This window comes from Centroberyx affinis, unplaced genomic scaffold (assembly GCF_046629955.1).
Source record: "Centroberyx affinis isolate AG114_WGS23_722 - 3 ecotype Tasmania unplaced genomic scaffold, CSIRO-AGI_Caff_v1 ptg000171l_1, whole genome shotgun sequence".
NCBI lineage: Eukaryota > Metazoa > Chordata > Actinopteri > Beryciformes > Berycidae > Centroberyx > Centroberyx affinis.
The window spans coordinates 651,310-677,717 of NW_027278868.1; the positions used below are offsets into that span (position 1 = coordinate 651,310).

Below are 26,408 nucleotides of genomic sequence, written 5' to 3' on the forward strand. Positions count from 1 at the left end.
GGAGACATATGTTTGTAATCTTACTTCTGAAGTGTACAATTACTTGAAAATCTAACAAACAGGCAATATATTTAATGGTCTGTATCACTCTGCCAGCTTTGCTTTGAAATGCACAAAACTGATTCCCCAACCACACTTATCAAAAAGGAGCACTCAAACTCACGCTGCACAATAAGTTTTTAAGACTGAATATATATTTTGTTTATTATAAGTATTTGTAATTTTACATCCAATGTTTTGTTAAAATGGACAACATTGTGACAACCAGCTCCATCCCCCCCCCCCCCCCCCCCCCCCCCATTCCCCAAAACAAGCTTGGTAAAATAACATTTTCAAGACCTTTTTAAAGCAAAGGCACATTTGTCAATAAGTGTTTTAAAAAGGAAAGCAAAAGGCAGGCCGGCAAGCAGAGTCGGTCTCGGAAGCGAAGAAAAGTGAGAGGCTTCCACGACAGCTCCGGCGAGCCTTCAGTACCCCACGTTTCTGGAACAACACAACACAAAACCTGACTTGGAGGAAGGGCCCTCGACCGCACTCGTCTGAGAGGAGAGGTCGTGGGCCACAGGGATTCGGGGTGAGCATGAAGTCATAGGGGCAGAAGACCGGCTTGAAACCTCGTTTCTCCGGTCCGCACTCGTAACACTTGTCCTGACCCTCCTAGCTATGGAGGGCGAGCTTTAGTTTGTCTGTGTAGGTGCCGGGGGCCCTGTGGCCGGTCACACCCAGGCCTGCCTGGATGGTGGATGGGGACTAGAGAGCCGTGCGCCCGTAGCAGTTCTCCTCCTAACTGGCCTCCCAGCTAACCGTGGCCCTTTCTGCGAAGAGCCTGTTTGAGGCTAGTGGCTACAGAGTCAGCCGGTCCAACAGGAAACCAGTGGCCAGAGAGGGCTATGTGAGGGGGGGACTGGACCCATGCCTGAAGGTCCTTCCCCTCCTGTGTCTCTATTGGTCCCTGATCTTGGGGAGGCGGTGTCAGAGAGCGGGGCTGCAGGGCGGGAAGGCAGCTCCGCGTCATACAAACACCTTGGCGAGAGCGTCTGCCCCGGCACTGGCAATGTAGCATTTAGACGGATGAAACGCCACGTCGTGAATCGACTCCTCGAACTTCTTTCTGTGAGCTGTGAACTCCTGGATGCAGGTTTTACTTTCCAGGTTCCACAGGCGGATAGAACAGTCATGACCTGCAGAGGAGAAGATGAGTTTAAGGTTAATGGGGGTAAATGGGGGACACAAAATAAGAACTGAAGGTATTTTGCTAACCTAGGATAGTGCAATCAGTAACAATCAGTAACAATCAGTAACTGCTTTCTCCTAAAGCTTGAAACTGACTTGGATCTGTGGTATGATATGTGCCAACGCTGTGCTGCCTGGATGGTGTGAACATTTACTTTTAAAAAAAAATAGTACTTGTTCATATTAATGGTGTGTCTCATCATAGTGCCAAGCAGATAATACATTTATCTGCTTGGCACTATGTGGATTTACAAATTGGTATGGTATTTTCCCTTTAGAAAGAGGGTAGAACATGAAGACCTGTTTAGATTGTCTGTGAATAAATTTGTCTCTTTCACAGACCTGCTGCAACACTGAATAACATATCGCTACTGTCAAAAAAACAACAACACATGCATCTCCACAAATTAAGTTTTTCAGGAATAGTTTTGTGATTTCAGATCGCTGTTAGACAAAGCTCAATAGTAGCAGTTAGACAGCAGATACTCACTGCCCGACATCAGATACAGTCCGTTAGGGTCCACAGCTAAGCTTGTGACGGCGTCCAGGTGGGCCACCATGGAGTGGATCATCTTCCCTGTGTTGTTGTCAAAGAACTTGATGTGTCGGTCCTCCTGTGCAGTGATGGTGATGGGAAGGGTGGGGTGGCTGAGGACCTTGTTGATCTGACAGGGTGTGCCTGGTTCAAAACAGACAACTGCATTACACTTCACACAGTAGGAGTCTGGACTAATCTAACCTACAGTCAGTCTGGTTATCATGACTAACCAAGTTGCCTAAAAATAGAAAAACAAAAGCAGGCTTAATCGATGACTCTTTTCTTTTGCATGGCCAAAGCATACAACCCCTATACAAGCTTAGCAAGCAAAATCTGCAATTGTTACTTAAATTTAGATATTTATTTTTAAGTTAAATAAATAAAATTTTGTTAAACAAGTATTTATTTTAGGTTAGGCTCATATATCAGACAAAATCGGATCCCAGTATGTCAGTGTCGTCCACCTCCAACATGATGGATATCACACAGTTTGTTTGAATACAAAGTGATCATATAATTTATCAATACTACACTGGTTGTATGGGAAACCCAAATTGATTCTAACTTAACATTTTGATCAGATTCCACAAGTACACCTGAATATGTTTTTATTATTATTATCATTATCATGGTTGTTAGTTATTGTTGAGAGTTTTAGTGTCCTGTGGTCTAAATGCTGTTTCAGTTGCTTTTCCACTCTGCCAATTATAAAATTCTCACTGAAACCTGTGTCAGTCAAACCCCAGTTTACTCTTGTTTGGTAAGTACATCATCCAACAATGAACCAACTAGTCGTTTAATTGTTCCAGTCTCTATCATACAGTACATCAGGCTCAACCCAGTCCAGTCCCTGCTACTGATCCTTGACTCCAAGTCTACCTGGCTCCAAAGTGGACTCCAGGTTGAGGACCAGCTGACGGGTCTCCATGTTGAAGAGGCCAATCTGCCCGCTGGTGAAGGACGTGACCATGTGGGCCGGTTCACTGCACACCAGGTCTACTGAGGAGGGCACTCCCAGCTCTGGTGCAGGGAAACACACAGGTGACTTGACATCAAAATCTTCCAGTAAAGCAAACAATTAGTATAGTGAAAAATCATAATGCAAGAGAAAAGTCGGTGTATATATTTATCTGTACCTTTGTTCTCGTTGAATACAGCAAGGGCGGGGGAGGTGCTGTTGGCGTCCCACAGTCTCACGGTGCCGTCTGCGGAGCAGGAGAGGAGGCGCTGGTGGGCGCTGCTGTACACCAAGCCCCACACCGAGTCTGTGTGTCCACACAACGCCCCCCGCAGCACTGATGGCTCTGGCAGAGAAAACACAAGAGGAACCAGGTCAGTTCTCCTGGTTTGACTTGAATATCCTCAGACCCAAAGCGTTTGGGACAGAATTTTGTATGAAGGATGAAGATGTTGGATGACATTGTTACCGTAGGAGTCGTAAGGGTCGATGTTGGGATTGGGAGTGTTCCAGCTTTGGATGGTCCCGTCAACCCCTCCGCTGAAACACTGCTCCCCTGTGCTGCTCATGACCACACTCAGTACAGCCCCCCTATAGGTAAAACACCATGTTATCAGTGATGATTTAACAAGACTTCTTGTCTATTGAATCAACATTGAAACAGAAACATTGTCCTTATTCATGAGAAATGTATTTACCTGTGGGCCCTGAAAGTGTAGATTGGCTCCACATCTAAAGAAGCACTCCTGTGGAGAAAGAGAGCGCTCATCAAATTTTTAACATACAAAGGCAATCAGCCATAACTACTTACCGTAATAAATTCCAGCCATAAATGCTAATTATATACTGTTTACTTCTGTACCAACAATCCAGGGAAAGGAAAAACTCTGAAGTCATTTTTCTTAGTTTCACTGCTTGCACAGTTGCAGCTCTTTGGCTTTGCAGGGCAGAAATTATGTTCAGATCTGTTGGCTTGTTTTCTGATAAAGCCATCCCTAGAGTTGGGAATTGCTAAGATTTTATCAATGTTGATTCCTTAACGATTTCCTTATCAGTTATTTTCTTGTGTTGCCTTCAAAGCACCCAAAAAATAAGTCTGTAACTGAATTGACTGAAATTCCACCACCAATCCCAAATGAGACTAACAAAAGATTATTAGCCGTTCATGCCATATCGTTTTATTGTGTTACTATTGTGTTACAATACCCTTGACTCCAAAATGACTCCAGCCTCCACAACTGAACACACATCACACAACTGTACACTGAGTGACTGTGAGGTTGTGACGTGACATAGTGAAGCTCGGGGAGCAGAGTGTGTTCAGTTCAGTTCTCCGCCACATGGAGGCAGTTTCCTCATAGCTGAAGCACGTAGCAGTATAGCGACAAAGAGGACAAGCTACACTCTTCACTGAAGTGTAGCTACACTTTGGATCTGTTCTTTCTAATGCTGTCATGCTTGCTCTGCTGCTTCAGCTACAACGAATCTGCTCCCACACTGTGGAGAACTGAACACACTCTGCTCCCCGAGTGTAACTGTCTCCCAGACACACAGTAGATGAGGGGCGAATGGACAGCAAGTCAATTTGATATTAAATTAAAAAATTGTGCATTTCTTCCCATTTAAAAAGGAGCAGGAAATCGATAATGGGAGTCAATAAGGCAAATGCGCTTCGATCCCGGGGATTTTGGAACCAAGTGTCTGTTCCCAACCCTGATGATCACACATCTAGAGGTATTCACTTAGAGACAACTGAAGACATCCTTACTTTTTGGCAGGAGCAGTCTTTTGCAGGTTCCACATCTTGAGTGTGTGGTCCTCTGAGGCTGTGACCAGGACGGGCTCCACAGGGTGGAAGGCCAGACCACGGATCCCGTCAAAGTGGCTCCGCAGAGTGAACTTGGGGTTCCACGTCTTTCTCAGCGCATCCTTATTGTTGCCGATCTGAGGAGGGGACATCTGATCAGAACTGAATATTGTTGACAGTGCTAGTAGCTTCACCACCAGTAATTAGTAGTTACCAGCTAAACTGCATTTGCAGTAGCTTTATGGTGATTCAACTAAATTCAAATTTGGATAGTGTTTTTATGTTTTTGAGGTGTAGTGAACTACTGCAAATATTAACTATTTTTGGCTGTAAAAAAGAAGGGAATTATACCGTTTCATCCATTTATTTACTCATTTTTCATTTGTAATAATCTTGCTGCCAAGTGGTATTTTTTACAGCCATGTGATTTTGTATTATAGGACACTGCAGATATCAAATATGATCATTTTATACACGGTAGTTCGAAAAACTTTTTTCTAAGTAACTTTAGTTAACAAAACTATTTCTCCTGAGGGTAGCTTGGCTATAGTTCAAGTTCTCCCAGTTCAAAATAACTGGTAGCTTGTAATACTACACTTTCAAAGCAGCTTCCCCGGGCAATGTTAATTAATAATAACTGTATGATGTATGAATACAAGTTAAGCTGCCGGTGGTACTAGGCGTCTTTGCAGTGGAGCTTAAGTAAATGGGAAGGATACATCACTCAAGGCTGCAGGTTCTGAAGATAAGGTGAACAGAAATAGCTTTCCCCAGAGAGAAATCCATCGCCCTCCTGCGCTACTCACGTCATACGCCAGACTGTCGGCCTCATTGGCCACGGTGAGCCCAGCCAGCTCCCCCAGGCCCAGCTCGCTCTCCATGGCCTCGTCACTGCCCATAATGAACGACTTCCCTGAGGTGGGAGGGAAGGTCAGCGCCTCCACTGGGGAGAAAAAACACCCAACGCGGTCAATAACTAACAGCACAGTTACAAGGGGTGAGGGGAATTAGATGCTTTCATTTAAGGCCACGCTTCAATGCAATAATTGAATCAACTTAAATTTCTGCTCGAGACTCGTAGGCACCTTCATCTGTCCGGTTCGCGTCGTGCTCGTTGAGCCGGGCCACGTTGGGCCGGGCCTGGGGCGTGGATGGAGGCTGCATGTGGGACATATCCTCAGCATCTCTCAGGTTAGCCAGCATGTCCTGCAGCTTGGACCGGTTGGGCCCTGTTCAACAAGTCAGGTAAACCGTGTTACCACACAGACATATGGTGATGGGAGAGAAAGAAAAATAGAAAGGAGGCCAAAAATATGAGAAGAAAAGCAAAATGTCTTGATAAAAATGAGAATATTCTGAAAGAAAGCATACAGAATGAATAAGGAGAAAAAGAAGCATTAAAAAGGGAAGAAAAATAGATGAATAAATTATAAGCTGGTAGAGGGGAGAAAATGAAAGAGACAGCAGTGGAGAGTCCTTGTTAGATGAACTGAAAAAGTAGAATAAGAGGTTTTCAAGAGTGTGGAGGCAGATTCATCTTTAGGACTGCAGGCTGCAGATCCTTGAGATCTCAGACCATCAAGGATTATTTAATATGAAAATTATGGATGCTTTATCCAAAGCACCTTAAAGTATCATGAGTGCAAACATTTTAGTGCAGGTGGCCCAGAGAATCAAACCTTAACACTCTGGTGCCAGTGGGCTATACCCGAACCATATCTGCCAAAATAAATAAATAAATAAATTCAAGAAATCCCCCACATCCTAACAGATGATCTCCCTTCACACACCCACAAAAGTGATACAGCGTGAAGAACAAAAATAGAGCTGTGCTGAAAACGGAGCAGGAGAAAGCAAAGTGAGGAAAATGGTGATGCACATATATGGAATAAAGAAAGTGTGATGAACTGTTAGGCGAGAGCTGTGGGTTGTTGATCTAATGATTCAACCGCAGTAAAAAAAACAGCAGCACTGCAGAGCTTGGGCCTTGCAACAATATGAAATCTAAGGGCTCTCAGCCTTTGAGAGGCTCAGTCTGAAGAGGGCTATTATTCAGAGTGCAGGAGTATTCAGTTGAGTCACTTCACTGAGTCACTGAAAAAGCTTTTATGGGAATCAATCTACAACAGCAGCAGAACTATTTACTACTTTATTATGAACATGGCTGACAGATGATGATGATAATGGTGATAATTATGTTTATAATGACTGGAGAAGATACCAATGTAGGGAACAGATGATTGTAGAAGCTAGTGCTAGTCCAGATGGGACACAGATGGACTTGCCGTGGAGACTAACATTGATATTAATCGCTGATGTTTGAGCGTGTGGACAAGATGGTGTTTTGACATTAAAACCAATACATTCAAATGGGGGACAAACGCATGCAACATAGAAACATTGAGCATTACATTTTGTACGGGAAGGGAAATAATGGCGACACTGGTTTTGTATGTACAGTGCAACACATAGTACAAACAAACACATTGCACGCATTCACCAGCAGACAGAGCCGACATTGTACATGAAATGACACACAGGACAGAGTTGAGGACAGCCGTGCCAAGTAGAAGGCGTAAGGAGGAGCGGCTAGAGAGGGAGATGAGAAAAAGAGTGAAGATGTTTGCTCTTGATTTGAGGCTTTTTTTTGGCCGAACTCAGGCTCAGAAAGTCAGGCTCTACAGAGAGAGGAGAGGGAGGCAGCAACGCCCGACAGGACTTACTCTTCACCCCCTTTTTCCCCTTGCGCTCCTTTCTGTACTGCTCCTTGAGTTTGGTTATCAGGCCCTGGTCCACATCCCAGGCCTCAGAAATGGGACCCTGCTCGTCCTTCTCTACACAGGGGGACAAAACCAGACCGAGAGGCTGTTGAGGCACTGCCCTGGTCGGGGCCCAAGTGGCCAGGCAGGGTGGGTAAGGTGCAGACACCTCTCTCAGACTCATACTCTCCTGGAGGTTTTTATGCTCATCTTGCATTTCCCCCTGCATCGCTGAAGCTTGCGGACCAGACTCAGCTGGGTAAACTGCGCCCAGAGTCCAGTCCAACAGTTCAAGAAGAGTTCAGAGGTGGGTAGAAAGCCTCAAGGAGAGTAGTAGGCCTTTTGGACCTGGGATTAGCTTTTTTTTATTTAAAGAGACCACCGCCACCACAGTGAGATCTGAATCCCGAAGTTCATTCTGACCATGAGAGGCATAGAATTGACTTCATTTAGAGTCACTAGATGTGGCAGCGGACTCTGCAACTCAGCCATCTCTTTTAATCTTTTACACCTTTGCTTTCTTTTGTATTGAAGAAGTAAGAGTGGTGGGAAGGAATTTGATGCCAGCTGGGGAGTTCTTTCATTTGAACATTTGGATTCTCAGTTGTGAGAAATTCAACTTAATAATCAAATTGTTGGATACCCATGAATCACATGATATAGGTCAAATACAAATTATTCATTATAGGAGCATGTAATTACTCAAATCCATGTCCAAATACAAAGGAACACCTCAACGTGACATCAAGACCTGTTTTTCTGGCTTTAGTCTGAGGATCTGTAGGACTCATGTCACAGACTCAAGGGAATCAGGTTGATCTGACGACACACCAACACAGGAGTGGAACAGACATTGTGGTCACAGGCTGGCTATGGGAACACACAGTGGAAGAGATCACAAACTATGGGTTAAACAGAGAAACTCCAAGCATCATGATTTATGACCACAGCATGATATGTGAATGATGGACACGAGGACTCCATGAACAGTCGCCAAACTATGAGCAGATGTCAACTGGACCGGAGAAACGGGCAAATCATAAGATTAAGACATAAACAAAAGAATTAGCAATCTTTTCAATGACTCTTCAACTGCTAGGATATATTTCTAGGTAAATAGGACATTTTTGGAATGACACGTTTCAATCACTGTAAGAGAAAGGAAATATGAACTTTCATACATTTGGCACCTTACTTGCTTTTGACAGTAGTAAATAAAAAGTGTTTTCCTGTTCGATTCCAACCATGCCCTCCATGCCCTGCTCTTAACAGACCCTGTATCTGTACTCTCAGCAGTCCCATCATGCCTCTGGCCCCCCAGGCACCACGACTCACCCCAGTCTGTGCCGTCCCCCGTGCCTCGGGACTCCGGTGATGTGTCCATGTCGTCGGGGCTGGACAGGAAATCAAAGCCCTTCAGTGCCTCCTCTGTGTCTGGGTCCTCGCTGGTGTCCATACTGGCGGGCGATGGTGAGGCAGCGGGCTTCTTCCTCATGATCTGGGGAAGACATAGGGGGCCGTTACAATGATAAAACTGCAGATGGCTGCCCCTCCACCCCAATTCAGCTTTGTATTGGCGCAGAAAGTGAAAGCCCAGGTTTTCTTACCGTCCTGGATTCCATGATCGTCCTGTCCTTCCCCTCACTATCCTCATCCTCATCTTCATCACTGAAGTCAGCTGCCGCGCTCTCTATGAACTTGAACGCCTCCAGCACAGCGCTACTGTCAGAGAGCTCCGCTTTCCTGTTAAAACAAAATGATGCATGCATGAACATATGGTCGCAATTAAAATGTGTAACCGCTCATGTGTCACAGTTCCTCCTTACTGTATAATGACATTATTGTATATGGACAATGTAGCGGAAAATAAGGCCATAACAAATACATGAAGGCTTGAACAGGCATGAACAGCTTGCTTGAAGACACAGAAAGCATTTTCACTCAGACATGATGATGGGCAAGCAACTAGTAAATTGTCTCATTATCACATTCAGAAATGATCTCACCCTATCCCTACTGGGTGCATCTCACACTGGGTGCATCTCTGGGATATATGAAAGCATGATGGGCATGTTAGTAACAGTTTGTGATCATGTCCCTTTATCTCTCATAAAAAAACAGAACAGTATATATAAATGTATATACACAGTATATTTCCACCTTTAGCTGACCAAACAATATGCTTACAGGCTGAGTCTTCTATATTTCTGAGTTCATAAATGATGAACTTCAGGTAAGTCCAGGTAGGATTTTTCCCAAAAAAATGAACATGAATTTCTTCAAAGATATAGAAACTATGGGACTGATTTCTATCTGCTGTGGTTATATTATCCAAGCTGGTGTAACATTAGAGTAAAATAAATCAGGCTTAAAAGCAGACTGGTACATGATTTATGCATATACTGAAAATATTGGAAAGTGGAACACCTGAGATAAAAACCAGGTATATCTATTCTATGTTGCAATATTGTATAATTTTTTGTCGAAATCTTTAGGTGGTCTTTAAATTTAACATAGACTGACAGTGCTGTGAGTAGAACATGGGGAAGTAACACGCTTCAAGCACTAATTTTCCAGTTTTCTGCTTCAGTCTTTGGGCCTGACTGGCAGTATTTGGACTAATAGCTTTTGAGAAAACATTAAATCACACCTCTCTCTCTGCATTTGGAGTACTGTCTTACCACCAGGTATTGCAAACAGCCATTCATTCAGATGGCATTAGATGTCACAACACATGGTCAGAGCATATTGTCAAATTCAACATTTTCGTTGTTATTTCACTAAATAAATCTAGAGGTCCTAAAACACCAGAAGTCCTTTATTTTGTTTTAATAAATACTTAACAAATTGGAGGCATTTTTACACACAGTACAAGTCTGCCCTCTCCAAAGCCTCTCACTAAATTAATGCTTTGATTTACATACTGGTTTGGAAATATGGTCAAGACCCATTACCTTGTTAGATTATAATGAGGAAGATAGCATGGATGTCTGGTGATACGTTTTTATGGAAAGGGAGGAAACTGAACATGACACTTTGAACTTTATGTACAGAACGCGTTTACAACATTGTGTGCAGGCTTTGTGTTTGCACCACAATGAGTCAATCAGCTTTGAAATATACATAAAACATCAGCACTTGGGACTTATCGCATCAATGCAAGAAAATAAAGAAAATATTACATTATATAGCTGTACTGATTCCCTGCACCACTCTTATTGGAGAGCACTCACCCCCTGGTGCCCATGCCCTTTGTTGATGAGTCTGTCCCGTTGACCAAAGGCTCAGTACTGGTCCTTTCACCTGTTCTCCCACCTCCTCCATCCCCAGCCAGGCCCAGCAGGGCTCTGACCCGCTGGGACTTCACATCCAAGATGGTGTCTGTGTAGCCCACCTCCTGCAGGTACCTGAAACAAGTTAGATGAACTCAAGGCTGGTTGCATTTGGTCTACATCAAAATGCCGTGTGTTATGAAAGGAATGTGGAATATAAACATTAAGTGCACAGAGCATTATTTACGAACGGTGAAAATGCTTAGATAAAATGCTCAGCAATGAAGATGCTGGAAGACTGACGTAAATTAGTTTAATAATGCTGTAAAGGGACTATTAAGTTGATTCTACTTTTACAATATAGTTGACAATAGGTTAATCTACTATAAGTCTTTAAACATGTTCATAGACAAGCAACAGTACAGTACTTGTTACTGTCAAATGCGTGATGTCCTCTGGCACTAGGCTAGTTACCAATGTCAGCATGTGCAGTGTCTCATCCTATATTACACCTATCCTGTAGGGACTGACACAGCAGAAGCTCTAGTGATTTGAGCAGGCGACTGACTGGGGGGAGAAGGGTGTTTTAGCACATTATTGATCTGCCGCTTGACACAGGCTCAAGAATAAATTGGCTGCCTCATGAGCCGGCGTGTTGGGGCAGATGATGTGTGAGGCTGCCTGATGGTGTCTGGGATAAAGGCCTGAACCCCGATCATTTACAGAGACTGAGTGGAGAGTACGATGAGCAGATAACAACACTCTCCTGAGCCTGCTAGGTACACAGGAGAATAACCAGAGAGGGCAGTGACTTGTGCTGCCCAGATGAGGGAGCTCTTCTCCATAGTTTTTCTGGTCATAGCACTGCTGGCACAGCAGTATACTTAGTTCAGAGATCCTGTTATGTCTGGCACCCAACAGACAAAGAGACTGACACCAGTAATGCAGACCAATGTAGCTGGGGGCCTTTCAACATCCTGGTATTTAGATACAGTACATCTTAGTGAAGTAATATTCACCTATGATAATGTATTGTTCTCTGCAGTAGTTGGGTTGGGATATTGGGATATTGGGATACTGGGATCTGGGTCGGGATATTGTCATGTAAGGATAAAAGCGTCAAGTATACTCACTGTCTGAGGAGCTGGCGGCCTTGCTTCCACGACAGCTGATTGTTGAGTGATCCAGGGCCCTCGTTCTCATTGGCCTCATCTGGGGGAGAAGAGGACACAAATCACAGCTCCACAAACACACAGCCACTGACATTAATTCCACTCTACAAACAAAACCAGAACATTCCTGTATCATAGCATCAAGGCAACTATGCGCATTCAGCCCATAGCAGTTGCTTTCACTAAGTCAACAGAGGATTATAATTAAGTAAAAGGGGCTGTTTGAAAACTGGATGAATCCTCTATTGCTTCTCTTGTGCCATTGAAAGTATACTGAAATATAAGCTTGGTTGTTTAATGTCAATTTAACCTCCTACCCCTGCAAGTATGATCAGTAACTAAGCTCTAACCAAGTCATCCTCTTGTTAAATTGTTGGGTTTGGACCTAAATCAGCATTTGTGTTACCATCTGCAACTGCAATAACTAGCCTATTCCTAATGTTTACATCCCAGTGGGCACTTATCGCCTTATTAAAACATTGCAGACAGTAGCAGTGGAAACAGAGGAGAGCGGATTTAAAACTCATTAGCAATGGCTCTTCCTTGGCGCTAAAACAAGAAACAGCCTCGGTCATTATGGAACAGTTCAATATTTAATGACGCATTCCAACACCTTCAAAACGGCTGTTCTCTGCTCTAACCAGGTCCCATGACATACTAGAAAGAGCAACAACGTGTGTCTGTGCCTGCAGCATCTAGAACAGCATAGTCTTTATTACTGTCTAAAGCACCGACTGAACAAACAATGATGGGATTCAAGGCTCACTTTCATATTCAACATCATCAGCACTCTGGTGGCGAGTCGGCTGGGATTCTAGCATGGGGCAGAAAGTCGTGTTAATAAAATGTAGATGGGGTGCGAGTGTGTATGTGGGGTGCGAGTGTGTGGTGTGTGTGTGTGTCAAGGTATTGAGTTGGCAGGGCAAGGAGAGGAGGTTGCCTCAAAAGTGGGTCATGCCTAATTCAGGAGGGTGAGGAGCGGGCAGGTGCGCCACCATACGTGCAACAGCCCCCCCCCCCCCCCCCCCCCCCCCACCGTCCGTCCGTCCTCCCATCCCGTCCCCTCCACCTAACACCTCTCCCCCTCACCTCCCTCCTTCATCAACACTTCAAGGGCTCTGGTGCTTTGAACCGCCTTCATGAATAGAGATGAAGATGGTAAAAAGGGAAATATCACAATCTGACTTAATGATGGGAGGGGAGTTGAACATCCAAGTCCAATTATACTACAATAACAGGAACAGGTAGCGTACTGATCGGATATTGGGGCGATACCAGGGTAAATCATTGAATCCTGTGTCATATGTTGATATGTCAGTAGGTTGGGTGATTGTACAGGGCGGTGATTACAGCGTTCTTATTTCTTCATTAGCTATTATAGTGTTTTATGTTGTTTGTGTCGCAAATTAGGTGCTACTGTGACAGTTGTTAACTGAAGTGTGCGTCTGTCAGATATTAAAGCAAAATGTCTCAACTCTGCCTTTTTCCACACAAAGGGGTCTTAGATCTCTTCAAATGAGTAAAATGGATTATATTTCAAATTCCTGTTACATGTACCCACATGAATGGTCTAAATCTGTACTATTCTCTACAAGTAATGGATCGGTGTTTGGTACAGGCTGACACTTTTAGTAGCTTAAAAAGCTGAAAGTGTCATCTCAGTGCATCCACAACACCTCTCAGGAAATTACACTGTGATGAAACTATTGAGGCAAACAAGATTCAACATGAATGCAGTCTTCACACACGTACCAATGCTGTCACTTGAGGTATGCGAACACAACAATCACAGTGATTTAGCAAGGAGAAATGGAGGTGGTTCTTTGTGGTTCCATACTTACCAGAGTCGTAGCTTGGGGGCTTCATGTCACCTTGATTCAACTCTGTCCCATATTTTAATTTGTGGTACTTTGCTCTGGAAGTTAAAAAAGGGGAAGCACACAAATAAGCAAACAGTGCTGATCAAAAAGGCTTGACAACAAGCTATTTAAAAAACTCATTATGCATGGCATCTGCATAGGCTTTGAAAGTCATCTCAACACTAACTTGCACTACTTACCACAAACTCATTAGCTTGTTTGACAGAGTGGCTTGTATGCCTGAATCAACTGCAGTGATTCCATTCACACGCAATTAGGGACCAATGTAGAAAAGCGGCAATGTGTGGCTTATGTCTATTTTGATTATGTCCATTTTGGTATTCTCTGATGACCAAAATAATGCAGTTTCTCCCATGACTGCACACATCGATATCAGTAGAATAGGTAAAGAGTAGATACCAGGAGAGCTTGCATGCGCGAAAGCTCACATAGTCCACACCAGTTCCCCAGTGATCCAGAAGAAGCACCCTGTCAAACCATCAAATTCCTTTTAAATTGGGAACATCCTGCATTTCAGAAGGCCATTCCCGATATTGCTTTTAGATACCCTCTGAGACGTGACCTGTTGCTAAGCAACCGGGGAAAGCGGTAGTCATTCTAGGTTAAGTGTTGCTCCTGAGGCAGAGCCTGTGGTGATATCACTGGAGAAAAGTAGATAAATATACACTACTAACAGCTAGTGGACAATTCCACGCATAACAAACCTAATGATGATGTTTCTGACAGAGCAAAGGTAAGGAAAATTTAACTACCCTTTAAGCAGACTAAAGGAACGACAGAGCACTAACCTATTTTGACACCTGTCTAACTCGGTTGTGTCATGGCCCTCATTAGCCTAGACAATCTCAGACTCCCAGCTCAAATTAACAAGAAGCCTGCAGTCAGTCTTTTCATTTGCTACCCTCTGAACAACCTGTCTCAGTTTCCATTTTTCCATTCTTAACCTTTATTTATCCAGGGATGGTTTTGCTGAATACACATTCTCTTTTTAGCAATTCTCTGCCTCGCATTCATACAGTTCCACACATTCCCATCTGGTAGTTCAATACAACCGCAGCCTTGTACTGTCGGCCACGGAGCAGCTCTACTGGTGCGGTCAAAGGTTAAGTGCTGTGCTCAAGGGCATCCTCAGTGGTAGCTGTTGAGGGAGGCGAGAGTTGCTTGTTCACTTTCCCTACCTTTCCGGTTTCAAGCCTGCTTCACTAACCTTTAGACTACATATTGAATCATGCCTGGCTCCTACACAAAGCCACCAATAAACCACACCTGTAGGGAATGGCCAAAACACTGTGAGCTACAGCTAACATTTCAAATTGCTGATTCTGAGCCATGCTGATAGAAACATTTCTTGTCATCCCTGTTCTGCTTTCTGTGAGCTAAGTTATTTGCATGATCCAGGACAACTGATGCTGGCTGCGTGAAGTGTTGACATCATCAATATATCTCTGCTCCAGTGTGCAGCCATGCGTCAAGGAGGAAGGAAAATGCAATGTGTGTCACCTCTGTTACCGCAGGGAAGCAAGTTGACGGGGCTGGCGCACGGGGAGAGTGAAGGCTACGCAATTCTGCTGGTTTACTGGAGAAAGAAAGCAGCAGCGGTGACCTTGTCTTGCCTGGAGAGAGAGTTCTCCTCTCCTCTCCCATCCTGTCCCGTCCTTCCACTGAGGACGCTGCAGAGTCATCAGTATCAGACAGCAAACAAAGCCTTCCTGCCCACACATCCTCTCGCCCAGAGACATTACACCAGCTGCACTCCGGGGAATCTCTCTGGCACTCTCACTCCATTACTGCTTCTACTGACACCAGCTGAGACATAGCTCTAGTACGTGCAGTGTATAAACCAGTGGAAACTGGAATAAAAAAATATATATATATTTTCCCTTTTACAAACTATTTTCCATTTTACACACTATCAATTATAAACAAACTTGTTAGAAAGCTATGCAGACAGTTGCACTCTAGAGTGTGTCTGCTCTGTGCAGGTGCAGCAGATGTTGAGTTGTTGACCAATCAGAATCCCACACTGCACATTTACTGCTTTTCCAATTTTCTCAGTGGGAGTAATTTATTTTTAGGAGCAGACAAAAAATAGAAACACTGCAGTTGTTCTTATGTCCTGTGGGTGCGTAGACGCTGAGGTATTTGTGTGTGGTGGGTGGGTTGTAGTGTTGGCAGGCAGTAAAGCACCCACCTCTCTTGCTTCAGGGCGTACTCCAGCATCTTGATCCTCCTCACTAGGTCCTTCTTCAAGTTCTCCTGGCCTTTCCTCTCCCCCTGTAGGAAGGCGATTTGGGCCTGCAAACACAAAAATAGGATTGCCAGGGCACAGTCTAAAGCAGGAGGGATTTAAGTTGCTTTTATATATATTTAGAGTCAATGCTTCCGGTATCTTGGTATCTTGGGCATGAGCTCGCTACATTAAAAAAAAACTGCCTTAGAAGTGAACTGCAAAGACAATCTCCATGAGGCACCAACATCTGAAGAGAACAGCCTCTGTAGAGACTGAAATAGGATGGTGTCAAATCAATATGCATGGCATGATGGGAAATAAAAAGACAATCTGTACAATTCTATTTTAATCTAACCTACTCATTCTCCCACACACCATCCGTCCCCCCTCCCTCCATCTCAAATCCCTACCCTCTGCACACCAGTTTCTCTCTTCAGTAACAGGCAGCAGCTGTTGACGCACTCAGTCTGAGTCAGCATTACGTTGCAGGGTACCACACACACGCATGCACACACACACACACACACACACACACACACACACGCATACACACTTTTAATGAGCGTAGTAGAGCACAGCTCAGAGTACAATAGCATCCAGGAGCTGCACCAGACAGACCAAACACACCAGGACAGATGACACATCTACCATACGGGTGAATATACTGTATAAATCGATACGGTACGATTACTATTATTATTGTCACAGAACTCTCTAAATTTAGTTAAAAATTACTGTTGGTGCTAAAAGCCAAACACATCAGCCTTTTGCACTGCAAAAATATGTTTTTATTTAACAGTATGTAATGATCTATCTAAATCTTCACACATTTGTAAATTGCACACTGGACATTTACCAGCTTTTGCTCTACTTAAAGCTTCACATTTCATCTAAGTTTGTACCTTTAACACTGTATAGTTAAAGTTGTTAAGACAATGATCGCTGTGGTCATGGTACCACCGGTAGGCTATCTGTTAATTTTGTTACTGTTTCTTAGTGTGGTATATAGCAATATTGGCCCAGCCCTAGTGATAGTCTGAGGAGCAGAGATCGACCACAACTAAATACAACAAAGCCTGTCCACACAGTCTGTCCAGTATGTTGTGGGTTACAGCAAGGTAAAGACTGCCAAATGACGAGCGAGCCCTCCTCTCAAAGCTGCTGAGGGCTGCCTTGTTTAAGGAGAGGAGGATAAGCTTGCTGTTGTTTCCCTTTCAGCACCTCATCATAGCTACTCTTTATCCCTTAGACTCAATCTCTGTTGTGGTAAATCACTACTAAAAGTGGGACAGCAAGACAATGAAGCAAAAGAGGTGGACTTAAAGTGACACTTAAGGGTAGAAAAGATGGCAAATGCTTAAAACCTATTATGAATCAACACAAATATGAAAAAACACTTTGAAATACAGTGAACCATCAGTAAGCAAGAGCGACAGCAGACGCTTTGTAAACGTATTACAAACCAGCTGTCTAGCTTCAGACAGGGAATCCAAGTTTTCTCTTGGGATTATTTAGATAGTTTAGAAATGTTTTTTCAGAGTTCAAATTTCCCTCCTAAAACTACATATTAACATCTTGAAGGCAGTGAAATCTAGCTAACTTAAATCTTTGCGTTTCAGTCTGCATGCAGGGGATGGTGCGAGTTTGAGTGGGCTGCATCACAGTTTCTCCCGAATAGCACTGCTGCTACTGCCTGCAACAATGAGTCATGACGGCACTTCAATCCGCCTTGTATTAACGATGGGATTTCATACCATCCACATTTCTCTGCAAAGAAATTCAATCATAACAACCTGCTCTAACTCCACAGTGCCCTTAGGATTTAGGGCCCTGTCCTCAGTGTGACACTGTTCCCAGGCCGGTTATTTGTAGCTCTCCAAAATAATGCCAAAAAAAAAAAAAAGTTTACTAAGTGCAGTTGGCACCAATCACATGCTAGCAGTCTGCATCCATGCCAGCAGTTGATGCTTTGAAAGGTAGCTTAGCTCAGCAAAGACATCACTTTCTCTAATACATTTATAGTCTGCAGTTCCTTATTCATCCTGTTTTATGTCCATCTGTGCTCAGCTCGATCCATACTAATGCATTCTTGATCGACAAGAATGTTAACAGAGTTTGGTCTCCTTTACATGCATGAGCCAGGATCATTGGGCATTACCACATAAAGCCAAAACGAGGAAGAAAGGTCCTACTAAAGTGCCACAGTACTGTGTGCTTGGCATAGTGGCCATCTAAATTATTTTTCACAATTAATATTGGAAGGTGAGCAGTACAATATAAAAAACAGATATGATTAACAACCACTGTAGCTGACAGGTATGAACCAGGCCTATCTACAGTATAGCCTCCGCTACCAATATGGCCAACAGAATATGCTTTGGGTGGCATGATCCTGATATCTGAAGTCAGATGTAGCCCAAAACCTGATTTAGAAAAGAAGCCTAAACTTCACTAAATTACAAATCTGGTGCATTTATATTTATAATCTCAGCTACTGTGTTGTAGAATAAGATGACAGAAGAGAGAATGCAAAAGCCCCAGCAGTCAGGGAGCAGTGAGTAACCCATTCATTTTTTTGACTGATCAAAACCAATTTATCTGGGTATACACATCAATGCATTAAAAATAAGCTTTCTTTAACTTCATTATATGAGAGGAGAAAAGTGTTGTAGATGACAGATGATGGCAATAAAGCAGGCATCACTTGTATTTGGAGGATGGGAGAAGGGGCACATCAATGGGCAGAAAAAAGGCATATGGAAATATGGCATAAGGAAAATACTGCATATGGAAAAATATCACTGTTTGGACAGGGCCAGACTGTGTGGCTCCCAGAATAACTTACTCCGGCTTAAGTGGCTCCCGTCCAAAAATCTAAGTGAGGACCACTGCCTCAGGGCCTTGAAGCTGTATCATCTGCAACAGGCCGGCACAATCTACAAATACTAATTAATTAGGCTAATTGCAGAGCTATTTTCCAATAAATGTCTCTTGGTGTCCAGCTGGAGGTACTGAATATTACTGGTTAAACTGTTACAGAATTGCAAATAAATTCACAACCCAGAACCTCCAGTAGAGTAGCATTGTTTCTTCAACAGACAAAACAGCTTACTCATGTCTACAATGAAAGCTAAAGTAAGGCCACAGTTCAGTTACACAAAGTCCGACTGCAAGTGTGTCACGCCCAACACAATGACAAATATAGCCTATGAATAGGTTGCCAGGAGCTTGTTATACTGGATGCGCCCAATAGATTACCTCAGTTGATGCATCACGGATCAAGAAACAAGAAAACACACTGACAAATTTTTCACTGTAGATGAAACCGATACATCTGTGTTGATTAAGATAGTAAACTACCATTCACTTCCTAATCCAGATAATGTGCTGGCCCCAGAGCCCTTGGCGTCCTGCGGTGCCAGTGCCAGAGCCAGAGAAGAGAGCGGCTCTGTGAATCTCTGGCTCAACATCTCTCCTCCATCAAACATTAACCTTGGGAGGAATGCAATGAGTCAACTCGGGCCATAAAGAGACACAGGAAGCGTTTAATTCCAGGCCTCACACTGACTGCATTATTGGGCTGCTGGATAAGGGCTCCTTAGTCTGTCCCAGTAAGAGACATGTAGAAAGGGGCATCCATCTAGAGCTCAGGCCTTTTCAGAGACAGGAAAGGGAGACAGAAGGGATAGCCTAATGGCTAGGGAGGGAAATAAACACCAGCCACCGGCCAAATGCTGATCAGCTTAAGTACGTGTAAGTTTGTTTACTCTACTAGCCACTTTGGCAGGCAGTAAGTCATGGTTTGGGGGTCCATTTTTTACTTTAATACTCAATTAAATTAGTAAAATATAGAAAAGTGGTGGGTACATTTTAGAGACCCACAGCCACTTTGGCTGGTGAGCAAAAAACTTTTCGTTTTTAACATTTTCTTTCCTAAATTGTCATCTGAGAGCCAACATTTGAGGAGAAAAACATACAATAACTGCAATCACACTGCAGCTGGACCAGTTATGCAAAGATATAGTCCAGCTCTTTTTAATGCAATGGTGAGTATCTCAGAGGGATACAAATTCAATTCGCCTGTTAAGTTTATTTGATGTCAGATGAGTTAAATTTAAGGATTCTTAGTCCAACAGGCAAGTGGGAGTTTCATAGCAGTGAAACTGTTTTCTTCAGTTTCACAGTCGGAGCACTGGCATGACAATGGTTACATGTAGTTATTCAGAGTAAGAGTAAGTGAGAGTAAAAAAGAGAGAAAAACAAATTGTCACAGCCTATATCTTCTGATTCAACATTAATTTTTACTCATTTATAGAATGACGACTGCAAAACCACACTCCCACTATTTTCAACAGTGGGAAAGCCCAGCGGATCTTAAAGGAGTTTTGTGAATTCCAGACATGTTTTCTTCCAGACTAGTTTTGCGTCATCGCCAAAGACATCCGAAATACAATGAGGCCATTTAAAGTAGACACAGTGAACTCTGTGAAAAGACCAGCACATCTCAGCGGCAAGACTGAGCTCACTCCATTTCAAAAACAAATTCTATGGATATTCACACAACCTCAGGGCTTAGACACCGACAAAATGGTCACATATGCTGCAACTTGGGCTATCGTCAGAACTGAAGCAGGAACAAGGGCTGGAGTAAAACCCACATTTACAATGCAAACAACCTTACTTTCAATGAACACTGGGTTTACTCTCACAGTTACCACAAACCAGTGAACACCAAGATGGCCGACCTGATAACTAGCCAAGTACATTCCACACATTCCATTACACTAGTAGCAACAGACAAAAGCAGCAAAACAACAGAGGAAAGACAGAGGTGCTGTGCTACAGGGACTACTGCTGTACAGTGGTCACAGCAGAGTTTTTTTTCTATTTGTCAATACTATCAGTTCAAGATAATGTTATCGCCAAAACAGTAAACACTAAGTAGGTTTATTAATTTATTAATATATACAGCAACTTTCAACAAAATTGCCCAAATTCCCATGACATTTCAACTTTTGAGTCATAACCACTGGTCAATTTATATTTTTATCACTTCAAAGACTACATTTACTCAAAGAAATGTGTTTCAAATGGCTTTTGTCTATGCTCAGTTAATTTATGATCCTTTTAAGTGAAAGGTGTCCATAAAGTTTCCAATATATTGTCAATAGAGCAGTTTCAGATATTGTTGCTTCTCTGTATTCTATATTTGATAGAGAGTTGCCAAACTATAGAGACAGTGCATAAAATAGGCCACGCCCATCGTGGGGAAAATCACTGCACCGCTCTCCATTCACTTTGTGTGACTGAATGTACATCCTCGTCATTATTGCCCAAATTAAACATGCCTAAAAGCTGTTGTGTGGTGGGTTTCACAGCCAACAAACTTAAAAACTACGAATTACAGTTTTTTGTGTTCCCGAGTAAAACAAGGGAGCCATTAAGAAGAAAAATGTGGATCCAGACTGTAAGGAGAGAGGCGCTGACAGTGGCTCATGGTAGAAGAGGGGGGGAAACTTTGGGACCCCGAGAGTAAATACACTTATAATGTGGCTAGTATTTTGTCACTGGTAAGTAAGTTAAGTTCATTTTTCAATGTACATTTCCCTCTCTGTTGGAGGCAGTGTGCCGAAATAATTCTTTGACAAACTTGTCTACTCGAAAATAGGAAAAACCTTGTCAGGCTGTCCATATCTGAAAAGATTTCCTCCCGACCGATATTGTTTTCCCCCATGGTGGGCATGGCTTTCGAAGTATGCCGTGCTCCGCAGTGTCTCTATTGATTGATTTGTCCCAAGTAAGGCTGAGTTTGGGTGGATTATCCCTTTTGAGTAAAATAAGTACTAACTACACTTCCACTTCCAGATGTCCCTTCAGCTCCACCTCACCTCAAGAAGGCTAGGATCATTTCACTGGTTGCACAAGAACTGGTCTCTTACCACAACCACTTTCTGTGTTGGAGAATACCTGAACAGGGCGTCAAAGCGGTTGAGGGCACATATTTATGCATATTACCCATTTCTAAGCCCAGTGATCTTAAAATCACCCACAACTGACCTGGACTAACATGCAGGTAGTCAGACCAAATGCTGTGTTTAATCTACTGGTCCATTTTGCTATTTCTGTGCCTTAGAACTAATGCGTTACACTGTGAGAGACTGAAGGACTCCGATCACGGCTGGATCACACCCCTGCAGACGAAGATATCGCACACAGATCCACCCGACTCACATCCAAAGTCCTGGATTCACACTGTTCTGATCAGAGTGCGGTCAGTCAGACAGTGAGCAGCTCAAACCGGGATTTAATAAAGGATTCCAGCTCTGTTGTCTGGAATGCTCCAAGCTTTGTCTTTCACCTACAATACGGATAAAACAAAAATAACAGCCCTGTACAGCGAGGAATTGCTCAGCATAGCAGTCTGACCCATCGTTCTCTGTCCCTAAACCCTCAGAGAGACACCGATTTGCTGTTTTCATCTCATCACTAGTTTCCACTTGAGCTTCATTTTACACTTTGCTGTTACATTGCTGACATCAAGTTGACGCCATGGTGCTACCTTGCAGGAGGTGCAAACAAAGACACTATGTTGGACTTGTTGAGGACGAGGGTGCTGCATCCCATGTTGCTGCATTAATATTACATGGGGCTCATGGCACACACACACACACACAGGCAGGCACAGAGCTGAATCTTTCAACATCAGCGTTTTCCCTGACAAATGGGAGTGTGTGACTGCAAGGTGCAGTCGTGGCACACCTAGACTGATAACAACATCCATGGATTGTATTTATGTCTCATCATGGAGATAGCTGACAACGCCTCGGCAATCTAGAGAGTAAATATATACTGAAGAGCTAAGACGCTTGGAAACGGGAAAAAGATCTAAGCAAACACAGATGCCAACAGCTTTGATGAGAAGAAATATATTATGGCTCTGGGCTTTCATTCAAAGAGTGATGTGGTGCAAAATCAGCAAATGGTAGATCTGACTGTTTTGGTATGCATTTCCTGCAAAATGTCATCTGTCTAGCCAACAAACTAGCCAAGCAGCTAGCCAACATCAGCAACAATGGGCATTTGTACAGTTTATTAAGAGAGAGAGGATTTACATTGATATGGCCAAGCACCTAAACAGGAAAACAGGAACAGCCAATAATGCCTATATCAGAATATGAATTGAGTAAGAGATGATGAAAGGTAATGTACTCATGCAGAGGAATAGACAGAAACATTGTGTCCCCCTAAAGCCTGTCAACCCTCAAGAGAGTAGCAAGCAGGCGGAGGCGCCCTTTGGCCTCTCCAGCGTGTGTGTGGCACCGCAAGATAGAAAAGCTCAGTACCAGGTAACAGCCTGCTGCTCATTTTCAATACCTCTTTGGGATGTCAGGGCTGCCAAACAGGGCTTATAGTTCACTTTTTGGCTTCAGGTCACTATATCACAGATTTGACATGAACAATTATTAAAGCAATGGCTTCCTTGAGAGGAACATTTTCACTTTTCAGCATGCACACCTCCATAGAAGCTCAGGAGCAGTCAACCCTCAGGATTAACTGCCCTGGGGGTCCGCTATTTATTGATAACTGCAGACAGGCAGACTTCTTAAAATGTTAGATCCAGGATACATAATAAAATGATATTATTAGGGTCTATTTTTTCTTGACTGTAGATAAAAAAAGCATTATTTTTAGATAAGGTTTTTCAAAATGAAAAGAAAATGAGGGCCCTGGTATATCCAGTTTTGGTGGTTGACCATTTGTAGACTTATAGAAGTATGTGTAAAAAATACAATTGCCAATGCCAAATGTTATTGTAAGGTAGGAAAACATCGGTGTGCCATGAACAAATGGGGAAAACCAACTGCTAACACATACAGAGCCAGACAATTTCAACCGGAAAGTACACAAGTTTACAACTCTGACAGATTGGCGACCTCAGATTTACTGTAAAATTGGGGGAGGCAGGCAGCTCTGCGGCACAACCAGGCAGCTGTCCTGCACACCCACGTAGACAGATGAAGCCTGTAAGTGTGAATGAAGGAAGGAGAGGGGAATTAACAGGCCGACAAGGCAGCTCTACAGCATGGTGAAAGGCTCTGGTGTGATTCCAACAGGGACAGTGGAGCACAGCTCAGAGGATTAGGCTTTAGTTAAGAGTAAACATGGCTCCCTTCAGCTACTCTCACAGGAAAACCCTGGCTAACCCTTTTAAACTACTCACTACGATTTGAATACAGTAGAATATGTAGTGATATGCACTGCAAAGACTCCCCTCTTTGTGGTGCTTTGTTGAGTATTAGTGCAGTGTTTCTTAAAATTAGGGTTGAGGGAAAGTGCTGGGCTGTTTCTTTGTGAGCAGTTTTTGTGAGGTCTGCAGTCCCTGAAATTTTGTGTCGGTTCCTGAGACCAATAATATTGAGAAAAACAGTAGGCCTACATGGATACTCTTATTGAGGGAGCCTGTACTGTCTTGCTCTTTTGCACTCTCCCATTCTGAGCCACCCATTGAGAGGGCAAGCAAAAATAACTACAGCTTGGGGGTGGAGGTAGTATTGACCGAGGAATGACGGTGCCACCCATTTGGATTTCTGAATGCCACAGTATGCATATATGTGTGTGTGTGTGTGTGTGTGTGTGTGTGTACGTGGCTCAGCGTCTTCCCCCTTGTTGCTGCACCATTGAGCTGAATATGCCTCAAGCATTACCATTAGAGAAAGTAAACATGAGACCAAAATACATCTAACCGAGGTAAGCTATTTCTAGCAGCTTGCTCCACAATTAGCCAGAGTCTTATCAAACATGCATAGAAGCAGCTGAATAACATGAGCCACTTCCTCTTGTTCAAGTTAAAGGCGTTCCTTTAGGTATACAAGGAAGATTTCAACCCAGTAAAGATCAGCTGGTCCGCCTTTCACTCCACACCCACATGGAGCCACCTTACACCCTGAATAACCTTTGACCTTCTCCTGGTGTCAAATTATGGCTGCTGACAGATACTTCTGGGAAGGAGATACCCCCATCGAGCAGGGGTTTCCCCATGACTAGAGGGCTGATGAAGCACACTGGATCACTGCCTGGCCCACACAAGCGTAACTTGACTCAACCTCATCAATCAGGCCTGGAGAGGATCTGTGCTAATCAGAGTTTTAAAGTCTACAGCAGCGTGCTGTGTGTACTCCACTAATTAAAAATAAATACACTTAACTGGTGTGCCTTCACTAATCTGCCTTGAAGCCAACACAACTTGGGCTAACCTATCCTCCTGTTACAGTGCCAAATTTAAGTAACTTTTAGTACCAAGATAACGTAGCACAAATAGAACTGAGCCATAAAATTTCGCTATTGCTAATGAAGCAAATCAGCTTGAGTCAGTCAATCAATTGATTATCAATGACCACTCAAGTGGAGTCTAATCACGGATGACAGCAACCTATGCACTAGACACAACCAGCACAGCAGCAGATCTAGTCAGGCATGTATTGTGCTTCTGTGCCGCTCCAATAGAGAGGAGTGGCTCCTAGCATGACCTAACAGGCTGGCTGGACGGCATTCCTAACAAACACTGGGGTTGGCCTTTATCCCATCCAGTGCCATGGGCCACAGCCTATGTCTTCCATGGCAACGTCTTCACAACCAACAAAAGCGAGAGAGAATTATGGGATGAGAGCATTCATTGGTAAAGTGTAATCACTTTAGGTACAGTCATAAATCATAGATCATAGGTAACCATATGAGGCAAACGATAACATGTCAGGTTGATTCTGTGATCAAAACATAAGTATGTGGCCGCCATGATGATGAAAACATATGTTGGACAAAGGATGAAGCGGAACGGAAAGAACATTGCTGCATGGTATCCTCCATTAAGGCTTTTAGCCCACTGGAACTTTTCATTATTCATACATGTCTATTTCCTTTCATTTTAATGAGTTTGTATCTTTTCTTCCTCGCTGAGGCCCTTTCACTGAGAGCTAATCCACCAATACTTTCTGTAAGTAGCAGTAGTCAATTTGCAATACGTAACCTTCTTCCCTCAAGAGCACAACAAGGTTACAGCCCCACGTGGATTTGACCAGCTTTTCGATATCCAATTCATCTTGATTGCTCAGCTCTACTGCAGCATTGGCAAAAAAGATATTAAAAGACAGAAAACAACAGCTGCTCGCAGTTGACAAAACACAGTAACTCTACTTACATCTATTCCTGCACAGTATATGGAGGTTCAAATACTGTTATGAATAAGCCAAAGGTTTAAAGTAGTCTACTGCAGTCTGAACAGTCAAAATAGCAACTAGCTTTACATTTATGGTAGCTGCACAGCAGTGGGAAGGTGCAACAAAAACAAGAACTCAAATTGAGCGCGCACAATTTTGCCGCCACAAACAAACCACCAAATAAGCCACTTAGCAGCCTCACTCTGCTTTGCTGCAGTTGCTGCTGCTTCACTGATAAGCACGCTTCATGACAGTAGGCAGGAAGCTTAATATCACGGGCTAGATAGAGCGGCATGAGGTTGATGACTCAAACTCCTACTACACTGAGCAGCCTTTACATCACCC

General features: G+C 43.4%; 1 protein-coding gene across 2 annotated transcripts in view; it reads right to left on the reverse strand.

Moving 5' to 3' along the window:
- Positions 1-281: 281 nt before the first annotated feature.
- The window catches only part of strn (striatin, calmodulin binding protein), a 28,031-nt gene continuing 1,904 nt past the window's right edge, over positions 282-26,408 (reverse strand). Inside the window, exons 2-18 of one of the 2 annotated variants that reach the window (XM_071534624.1) lie at positions 15,811-15,914; positions 13,581-13,654; positions 12,506-12,553; positions 11,701-11,779; positions 10,529-10,702; positions 8,903-9,038; positions 8,631-8,793; positions 7,260-7,370; positions 5,622-5,765; positions 5,343-5,479; positions 4,498-4,673; positions 3,428-3,475; positions 3,199-3,320; positions 2,908-3,075; positions 2,651-2,791; positions 1,724-1,912; positions 282-1,181 (exon numbers count right to left, since the gene is read on the reverse strand). In XM_071534624.1, coding sequence (XP_071390725.1) covers positions 1,012-1,181; positions 1,724-1,912; positions 2,651-2,791; positions 2,908-3,075; positions 3,199-3,320; positions 3,428-3,475; positions 4,498-4,673; positions 5,343-5,479; positions 5,622-5,765; positions 7,260-7,370; positions 8,631-8,793; positions 8,903-9,038; positions 10,529-10,702; positions 11,701-11,779; positions 12,506-12,553; positions 13,581-13,654; positions 15,811-15,914 — 2,184 coding nt within the window. In that variant the 3' untranslated portion in view covers positions 282-1,011. The remainder of the gene's footprint in view (positions 1,182-1,723; positions 1,913-2,650; positions 2,792-2,907; positions 3,076-3,198; positions 3,321-3,427; positions 3,476-4,497; positions 4,674-5,342; positions 5,480-5,621; positions 5,766-7,259; positions 7,371-8,630; positions 8,794-8,902; positions 9,039-10,528; positions 10,703-11,700; positions 11,780-12,505; positions 12,554-13,580; positions 13,655-15,810; positions 15,915-26,408) is intronic. The other variant, XM_071534633.1, reaches the window with a different exon arrangement.